This window comes from Lactuca virosa, chromosome 2 (assembly GCF_052849685.1).
Source record: "Lactuca virosa cultivar CGN04683 chromosome 2, Lactuca_virosa_CGN04683_v6, whole genome shotgun sequence".
NCBI lineage: Eukaryota > Viridiplantae > Streptophyta > Magnoliopsida > Asterales > Asteraceae > Lactuca > Lactuca virosa.
The window spans coordinates 279,866,138-279,876,497 of NC_136427.1; the positions used below are offsets into that span (position 1 = coordinate 279,866,138).

General features: G+C 35.8%; 1 protein-coding gene across 3 annotated transcripts; it reads right to left on the reverse strand.

Annotated features, from left to right (window-relative positions):
* Positions 1–2,976: 2,976 nt before the first annotated feature.
* On the reverse strand, positions 2,977–6,984 carry LOC145161192 (two-component response regulator-like PRR73). 3 transcript variants are annotated; one of them, XM_079080687.1, is made up of 10 exons: positions 6,747–6,984; positions 6,463–6,602; positions 5,834–6,317; positions 5,575–5,736; positions 5,355–5,488; positions 5,021–5,194; positions 4,689–4,872; positions 4,363–4,606; positions 3,664–4,279; positions 2,977–3,425 (listed from the first exon to the last, which is right to left on the reverse strand). In XM_079080687.1, the coding sequence occupies exons 3-10, from the start codon at positions 6,180–6,182 to the stop codon at positions 3,327–3,329; spliced, it is 1,962 nt and encodes a 653-aa protein (XP_078936813.1). In that variant the 5' UTR covers positions 6,183–6,317; positions 6,463–6,602; positions 6,747–6,984; the 3' UTR covers positions 2,977–3,326. The 3 variants fall into 3 exon arrangements, with proteins under 3 accessions (XP_078936813.1, XP_078936814.1, XP_078936812.1); XM_079080688.1 differs by lacking the exon at positions 6,463–6,602 and having other exon boundaries at positions 4,363–4,603; XM_079080686.1 differs by lacking the exon at positions 6,463–6,602.
* Positions 6,985–10,360: the final 3,376 nt, after the last annotated feature.

Here is a 10,360-nt window from a genome sequence, read left to right on the forward strand (position 1 = left end):
CCCAAGAAGGTAAATATATTTGTATGACTAATGTTAGATAGATTACCAACACGGTTTAATCTGTTTAAAAAATGTTTAGAGTTGCAGTCTATTTTGTGTCCAAGTTGTGGTGTTAGGGGTGAATCAACTGGTCATAAGTGTGACGTGGTGGTAGTTGTATGGTAGTTAGTTGCTTGATGGTGAGGATTGACATTACCGATTTCATCTTCTATAAAAGAAGGGTTATCTTGGGTGGATGATCAGAACATGATACATGCTAAGAGAAGGCGATTAGAAGTGATCGTGATTACTTCGTGTTTGGTGATTTGGAGATTTCAAAATTTAGTAGTTTTTGATGGGGTTCAAATTATAAAAAGTTTATTGTTTGATAGTATCGTTTTAAAGTCTTTTTATTGGTTAAAACATCGAGCTTCCAAATCCAATGTATTTTGGAATGTTTAGTTAATGAATCATTTGTAATTGTTTTTTCTATTCTAGCAAACTGCTTGAATTGTGAATATATTGATTGATAGCTGTTCAATTTTTATTTATTTTTTTGGCTTCAACCCTACTTGGAAATATTATGTGAAATCGGATGTTTGTAATTGTTTTTTCTATTCTAGCAAACCGCTTGAATTGTGAATATATGAATTGATAGTTGTTCGAAAAAAAAAAAAAAAAAATTGGCTTTAACCCTACTTGGAAGTATTGTGTGAAATCGGATCAATCACCGTTTTCATCATCGGCTTATTCTTAGAAAAAAAAACGACATTATCTTTGGATCGGAAAAGAGATTGCATAAATATTATATGTAAAACTAGTTCTATTTAACCATTTTTGATACACTTCACGAATTAGTGAATCCGTATTGGTCGGACATAAAAGAAAATGTGAGGAATGGATTTGACATAGTGTCTTCATGTATTAAATGAAAATCATGAATATCTTGCGAGATCAATTTTATGGAAAAAATTTATTTTGCATGTTCATGAGACATTCTCAGTGAAGTGGGTGGTAATTTTGTTATTGAGAATAAAAGACAAAATTGCAAGAATGGTCCCTGTGGTATGTCAAAACTAGCAACTTTGGTCCAAAATGGGTTTGGCTCGCAAGAATGGTCCAATAGTTTCGTTTTGTTGCGAGTTTAGTCCAAAAAATTTAAAGCTTTTTATAATGACGAATTTGACCTTGGTATTTTCACTTTTTCAATTTTTTTATTACAGAAATAAAAAAAATAATAATAATAAAAAGAAAATCTCTCTCTCTCTCTCTCTCTCTCTCTCTCTCTCTCTCTCTCTCTCTCTCTCTCTCTCTCTCTCTCTCTCTCTCTCGTTAGTATCTCATCAGAAAAAAAACTCCCTCCTTCTTCTCCATTGCCGGTGAAGAGCAACACCTCCCCTCGTTTTGCAACAGCCCAACCTCCCACCACAGCCGATGTCGTCAGAATCCATTCATCGACCTCCCTTTCATCTCCAACTCGTCTATCTCCCTCGTTTCTCACTTCTCCGGCGAAGAGAGCCACCACAGTCGACTGTGGCAGCTCCTCCGCCTCCCCCTGTCGTGACCCACCACCATCCCAAATCCAAATCCACAATGGGTGTTCTTCGTTCTTAATTTTGGATCTGAAATAAAACCCAAATCCAAAAGTTGAAGGTAGGTATGTTCTTGGTTCCAAATTTGAAACGAATATGAAGAAGGGTAGATCTGAAACAAAATCCACACACAAAACCTTACCTGAAACAAAAACCCACTATCGATTCGAACGAAAGGCAGATCGACGGGAGCTCCGGTGCGGCTGGGAAAGGAAAGGGTCTTCGTTCTTCATCTCTTCCACTGATCAGGAATGGAAAATGTGAAGGCAAATGATAGGAACCTTCTACAGTGAAACTCGAAGGGAGGGGGCAAAAAAGAAACAATCGACATTTGGGGGATGTCTTAACGGATCCGAACAACAGGAAAAGGAGGAAAACGGAAGCAAGAGAAGAGGTGGGGTTGTTGGGCAGTGATGAATCGGAAAAGCACCACCGGAGCTCAACTGTCTCGAAGAAAGAAGAAGAGTAGGGAATGAGGGAGTTGTCGTCTCTCGTTCTTTTATTAGAAAAAGAATAAAAACACACACAATTGAGAATGCGTTCATTATAGAAAACGAAGAAGAAGAACAACATATACAATTGAGAGTGTGTTCGTTATAGAAAACGAAGAAGAAGGACAACATATATAAACATCGATCCAAGGGACTGTTTGACTGCTTTGTTTGTCAGAAAAGGAAACACGAAAATGGGGTTGTTGGCCATTTAAATAGAACGGAGAAGGAGGGGGGTTGTAGTCGATGAAGGCATCAACAACAAGTATCGGGGTGCTTGGGGTCTGCTAGTTGTCGAGGGTGGAAAGAGGGTAGTAGCCTCGGCTGTTTACCTTCATTTTTTGTGATCAGGTGAGAGAGAGAGAGATTATTTTTGTTTTGTTTTTAATTGTTTTTTAATTGTTGTAATAAAAGAAAATTGGAAAATAAATAATAAGGGGCAAATCCGTCATTATAAAAAAGTTCATTGGAAATTGGACTAAACTTTCAACAAAACGAAACTATTGGACCATCTTTGCGAGCCAAACTAATTTTGTAAGAATAAAATCATGGTAATGTTGGGTGCTATATGGTTTCATATTTGATCATCATAGTGAATACATTTATTTTTATTATTCTGTTATTTTTACTTTTATTCAAGTATCTTTTAAAGGAAATCTAAAATCTGACCCCAAACATTTTAACCCTGAATATATTTCTTAATAATGATAATGATGATAATCAAACATTTTTATATCCTCTTTTTATAAAGAAAAATTACTTATATTCAACTTAAAGGTTTACATGTTTTTGATTTACCGAGAGCTGAAACTTCTAATCCTCCATCTATTGACATTTGACAGATAGACATGTTTTTGACAATTTTTGTTCCAAATATACCGTGTTAATCCAAGGGGTTCAGCATTGCACCATGATGAAACATTAAAGAAAGCTTATTGAAGAGAAAAACTGGAGTAGCATTCGTTCAACAACAAAATTAAAAATGGAATTGAAGAATAATTCTTTAATAATGGGGCATAAAGTTTTTCCCTTTTTAGGATCAAACCAACAAAACCTATAAATAAAGTCTTTTAGCAACAGAAACTTACCACACAAAGAAGCGGAATCTGCTATTTGTTTTTTCTTTTTTCTTTTTTCTTCTTTCTGAAAAATGTTCCCTTCATATACGATATATCTACAACACCACCCACCACCATTCATCTTATCATCTTCATCTTCATATACATTACATTGTCCCATAACCCCAAACATGTGTTATGTTATGTTATGAACCTGCATCCTTCCCATTCACCTCTTGTCGGACAAATTGCCCTCGGACCCTTGGCCTCTGTTCCGCCAGCTTTTTCCTGCTATGGTACCTCACCTTCAAATACAACAAACAATATACATCATTCATCATAATAATAACAAGGGGCATTTACGTCTTTTTCACATACCAGATATCAAGAACAAGTCCCTGTCCCACCTTTTTGGGTGGGACAAAAACTTATAATTTCCATCCCATTGACATCAATCTCAGTCCAATACATGCCAAAACACAGTACAAAACAGTCTGTTGTTCTGCTGTACTGTGTAACATGTGGGCCCAAAACAAAAAGTACCTTTTTCTCAAAGCATCTATCTTTCCTCTTTTGGCGGAACTTATTTAGTGCAGCTTCTCTTTGCGATAACCGGTCTTTATCAACCCCGCTTCCGCTTCCGCTTCCACTTCCACTTCCATTTCCATTTTTACCCTTTTCAGCAACAACTCCATTATCGCCACCTTCGCCTTCACCTCCACCACCATAGCTACCACCCTTTTGTCCACTACTTCCACCATTATTCTCTCCATTACTCTTATTGTTACTTCCCGATGCACTTCCATAGTTTGCAGCATCTCCTTCCACAGGTGCAACCGCCTTGTTTCTTGAAGATCCATCATCATCCTCCTGGTTAGCTTTTTGTTGTGGTTGTGTCTTGTGGACATGGTGGTGGTGGTGGTGGTAATGGTGGTGGTGGTGGTGGCGGACTTGGAAGTTTGTGGTGTCACCGTCGCCAGGTGGCGGCGTTGATTTTACATCTGGAAGTGGTTCCGGTTTGGCAAACGCGTTGTTAGTGCTTGAGCCCATGTCGTTATTGTGAATGCTACTGCCATTAGAACGTTGATTTGGAGCTCCGTTTGAGTTAGATTGTATTTTCACGGGTTTTGCTGTTTCTGATGTAGTGTTGTTATTATACCTGAGATGAAAAGGGCATTTACGTCTTTTAAACACAGTACAACATGTTTTGTCATGTTGAAGATAAAATAAAGACAAATATACCTTGAGAAGGCTGAAAGGTCAGACTGTTTTAAAACATTTCGTTTATGAGTGCTTGTTGTATCAGTATCCTCCAAGTCACGTGGTCTTTTTAAACTGAGCTCAAGGGCAGGAACGTCATTTGCTTTGGCAAATGTCATACATTTGGTCCTTTGTTCACTCTCTTCCTTGGAGTTTGATTCGATAAATTTTCCTGAGTTTCTAGAAACTCCGATTCCCAGATCTTTGCCCATTAGAACTGTATCTGCTATATTATTTTATAAAAATGAGCATGGTGAATTTTATTTATAGACAAAAAGTGATGATGATGATGATGATGTGTTTATTACCTATTTTATCATCTTCGCCAGCATGGTCTTTTGTGGCAACTGGTTTTGGGTGATAATTATTGGACGTTTCTGCCCTTGTACGGATGACCTGTGCGCAAGTGCTATCAGGGGGGGTTGAGGTTGGTAATTGGTCCCATGAATACTTTGCGCTTTCAACTTCTACTGCTCTTTTTGACCAAGAACTCTGTATAATAAAAAATGTATTAGTTGTCTCTCTTTACAGTATTAATGTCTACATTTATATATGAATATAACACACAAAGGATTGATTTATATAACCAAAAAAAGGATTGCAAATACACATCTAACAATTGTAACCACAGATATAATACCTGAGTACCACTTCCATTGTCACTTCCATCCTTAGCTGTCAAACCTATGCTCCTGTCATCATCATCATCATCATCATCATCATCATCATCATCACCATCATCCGACACATCATCACTTCTCACTTTGATAGGTTTAGGAGCACGTATGCCACTCTCACTCTCACTACCGCTAGACTGATGCAAACAGAACAAATTAATGCAAAAAAAGAAGACAAATATTTTAGTTCCCTAGTGTTTTATTTCCAAAATGAAGTAATTCAAATGCACTACTACATTCTAAAGTAGAACACACCTGAACCCAAAGTCCAAAACCATAATAAATAAATTAACTCACACTGTGACATTTTCTCCACACATGCTGCCAGAGGTTTTTAAGCTCATTCTTTCGAATAGGTTTGACTAAAAAGTCAACTGCACCTTTCGATAAACAGTTAAAGACTATGCCCATAGAATCATCAGCTGACATCACTGCAAAGAAAACATATTAGGTGTAGCAGGTGAAAGCGAGTAATATGGTTGATGATATTTCCGATGAAAATAAGAAAGATACTCACTGATCACTGGAATATTCTTGCGAGGTGCATGGTTCATGATCTTGGACAACAGACCAACTCCTGATAGATACGGCATGACTACCTCAGTTAAAACAAGATCGATTTGTTTGTTGAGATCAATCAGTACTTTCCATGCTTCTACACCATTTGCTACAGCAGTAACTGCAACAGAGTAACTCATTTGAAGTCAAAAAAAATTCAAGAAACAAGATGAAGTGATGAAAGAAGTTTCTTTTTGGGTATATAATAGTTTACAGACCTTCATAGCTGCAATTACGGAGGAGAGCACTGACAACATGACGAGTTGAGTCATCATCTTCTACCAGGAGAACTTTGAGAGACCTGGTGGGTAAAAACCTCTCCCATTGAACCAGAGATCCTTGTGGTTGTTGATGGTGTCTCTGAACAGCATCGTGGGATATGAGCAACTCTATGCGTCTACTACCATTGACATCATCGTTAATCCTGGAATCGTCTTCTTCAGACAGCCTTTGGCCATCGAATACAGCTCCATTTCTCACTTCTTTAAGATCCTTGCGTTTATGGTGATTAAGTTCTGCCGATCCTTTTGTTGCTGGAATACTGGTACTCAACCCAACGCTCCTCATTAACCAGATTCAAAGAGACCAATTATGAACACGGTGCAGGTCTGCAACAGCAAGATGAGTTCTTTCTTTGTAGAGAAGTGGCACATACCGTTGCCTCCAAGGAATAAACCTCCGTTAGAAACCCATTACAGACGCCTAAAAGAATGAAAACAGTCACAAAAAAAACCCATTAAAACCGTGCGTAATGGGAAACGAAACCTCGTGTTGTCGTCAATTTCATTTCTTTTCCATTTTCGTAAGTGCTAGAAAAGGGGTATATAATCAGATGGATTAATCATACCATCATCCAATCCTAAAAGCACACAGATTCAGAATGAAAAGCAGAACTTCCAGACCAAACCTGATACACATCTCAGATGGGTACATGTTTCATTATAAAACTACACGGATACATGATAAAATTTCCACCCAGATCTTAATCTACATGAAACCAAAACATTTTAAACAGATCATAAATCCATCATTTATCTCAAAACCAAGTGAATTATCAGCAAAATAAGGTCACCACAATGATCCAAAACCTTATTGTACTTTCATTTGACTCATTTTCTCAGGAATACTTACATTTACGCTGATAACGGAGATACGAAGAACGGATCTTTGACTCAAATCTGAAATCCGCAAAATTCGGTCAAATCCTCCGCACAACAACTACCGTAAATACAAATTCTGAAGAAATTCAACAGTATGCAAAAAACAAAATATTTTTGAGTTCAAGGAAATCATATAAAATGAAACATAAATCTAGGGTTTGTAAACGTCGTCGGGAAAAACAACGGGTGTTTATGATCTACATTCTACTGGTTCAGAGTAGAAGAAGATATTATATTTGTTTGTGATGACATGGAGGTAGTGAGGGCCAATAACGCGCCACGTGAGACGACACGTTGGATTACATGTAGGATGGAGGGGGATGGCGTGGAGGAGATCAATTTACGGGCTAGGGTAAGTTTGGGGCGGATCGCGGATCTTTAAAGATCCGATTTGAGTGGACACGTGGTGCGCTGTGGGATATGTTAAAGGTCTTACGAATCAGTAGGGACCGCCAGGTGGGTGGAAGAGATAATGGGGCCGTCGTTTTCGGCGAGTCTTAAAGACGTAAATACCCCTAATGAAACTGCTTATATCCGAACTACCCTTGACATGTCAGAAACAAAATATCTGGACCAACCGTTACAGTACAGCCGATGCTTGAGAACTCTGGTACAGCCTAACCATTACAGTGCTGCCACGCGTAGTACATTAACAGGCTGATATTTCTCGGCAAAAGGTTTCGCCTATTTTATTTTGTTTTTTTTTTTAATAATAATTACCTGAAACTAATACTCCTTTTTTTTTCCTTACCTTAGGCGAATAAAAATAGAAAGACGATACATTGTAATACTTTCAGGAGTTTTAGTAAATTTTGTTATTACATGTTAGATATTTTGCTAGAAAATTTCGAAAATCATCAAAGAAAAAGTTCAAAAATCATCAAAAGAAATTCGAAAATCATGAAAATAACAAGTTTAAAGTTCATTAAAAGAATTATTTTAGAAATTTTAATATGAACTAATTCACAAAATATATGTTCCAAATTAATTTTCAAACAATTTATGTTGTAACATATTGTCAGATTGTTTGTGTTATTGTCAGGTTGTTTGTGTTAAAGTTTTCATCAAACCAAGAAAAGTTGAAAAATAGATAAAAAGTTACGAACAAATAGTTAAAATTCAGCTGATTCAATTTTGTTTTGAAAACCTTGTTCGTAGATATAATTAAGTATATATTTATAGAAGTCACTAATATGTTACGTGTTTAACTTATGTTGTAAATGTTAGTTAGACATATCATCTGATTTAATACAATAAACAATCCAATATATAACTTAGTTTACAATTATAACATTCATTCAATCGAATCAAACATGGGATAATAAACTTTACTTTGGGTAGTCTTATCCTTAGTGTCCTTACTTAAGACTCAAATTTGATGGTTTGGTTGGCTAAGGAGATAGACAATTTAGACTATGATGGTCCAATTGTTGACATCTAGTGCATCTTTTTAAGGGGTTTTTGGGATTGTTTATTTGAAGTGGTTATTGATTTATTCTAGTTTGATACCGGTAATAAGAAGTTTTTAGTGTTTGGATAAAAAGATTCAAAAGCACTTATTGACTTAAATAAGAAGTTTTTAATAAGTCACTTCTTACTTATTGACTTATTTAATGAGTTTTTAATAAGTTGTCTTATTATTACACCTAAAATAAGAGTTTGAAAAACACTAAAAATAACTTATCAACTTATTTCGTTTTCATACTGGAAATCCAATTTTTTTTCTAAAACTCCGTTTTGACACTGGATAAGCTAATAAATAATTTTAAAAATAAGTATACATTGATTTAAATAATCAATCTCAAACACCCCATTATATTGGACATTAGACCCTCTCCTTAAGATGGTATGTGGGGGGTGCTCTTTATGGCAACCAACTTGTCATTTGCCCATTAGAGGTGGTCTAACAATTGTTACCTTTTCGAGCTGTTCCAATTCATATAGGGTGGTAAAGGACACGCCCTCTTGTGGTACATAATCCTGTGGCACTCTTTAAATAGTCAGGGCACATTCTAATTTTGACAGTGTGATTTACCTAAGAAAATACAAGTTATGATCACAAGGTAAACCAATACATTGTCATGGCCTACATGTACAAGTATTTGCCTATCAATCAAAATAGCATTCTTGCAGTAGTCATATACTACAAATTTGTATTTTTTTTCACTGGTAACACTTCCATGCCAGACTTTCATTCTTTCTTCGTCAATTTTGTTCTCAACCAAAGGGTGACTTCATGTCGAAATTTTGTTGCAAAGGATAAAAGCGATAAGTTATTTTTATTTTTATAAAACTACTTGTATGTATAGACATAGATACTATTTTGGTCCCTTAGTTATCCATTCGAAATACCATTGTTGCATTGTTAGTTGGAAATTTTCCATAATATTTTTATTGATAGTTTTCGCTCAATTATACATGACACGTTAATTGATCATTTCATATTGTTCGAAGTCATAAAATCATATTGCACCCATACGAAGCAAGATCTTGCCCATTTTTCATGTCCATTAGAGTCAAGCCAATCATATATTTGTGGTAAAAGATGGTAGAGTCTAACTGTTTGATCTTCGAAGCATCTGTTCAAAACATTTTTGCATGAATCCAAATATATGTTTTCATTTCTCTTTATTTTCTTGCATTTCGAACGAATATTGATTAGGAAATGTTTACACACGTAATCCATGATGTTTGTTTGGGTAAACACACCTAATAGTATGTTGAATGGCTTTAGCTTTATCAAATATGATGGTCAAGCCCTCCAAAACACCAATTGCTCCATGGAGTTTTGATTAAAAATCAAGTCCATGATTTCTCATCCTCTATCTTCCATACTCGGTAGGATATATGAAAATTTTGGTTCTTTCCACCTACGAGTACGACTAGGAACAACATTCTCAAGTATTTCCCTTTCAAGTGAACATCATCTATAATGAGCACCCATTACGTGATGAGGTGTCGTGTGTATCTTATAAAAGTTTCAATTAATTGCACTTTGCACGCCAATATTAAGCTTATGGAATATATTTTTTTGAGTCGATGTCAAATTTATCGGTTAGTATTCAGAGTTTTAAAATGATTTCATTTGACGTATGGGCTCAAGATTAATATCCAGAAGTCGAATATATATGACATTGGAGTTCATATGGAAAGTTTCACATGATGTGGATCGAATAAGCTCCTATTTACTTATATTGGTCTTCCGGTTGGATCTAATTTGGCTAGGGTTCAAGGATGGAAAGTGTTAATTAAATATTTGAGAAAAAGCTATTTAAATAGAAGGTGAAGATGTTATCGGTTGGGGGCCGCTCTATGTTGCTTACCTCAGTTTCTTAGCTCATTTGAATTTATTATATGTTAATTTTTCCAATGTCAGTTAAAGTTAAAAAGTGTTTGGATTCTTTCAATTTTTTTTTTGGAGTTGGTAAGATTGAAATGAAGATGCAATGATTTAAATTGGTATTGGTTGTAGTTGGTAGAGATAAAATATAAATTAGAATCAGGTGTTGGAGGCATTTAACCATATCTTGCTTCAAAAGTGGAGATGATGGCTTGTAAATGAACAAAATGCACTTTGGGCTATGG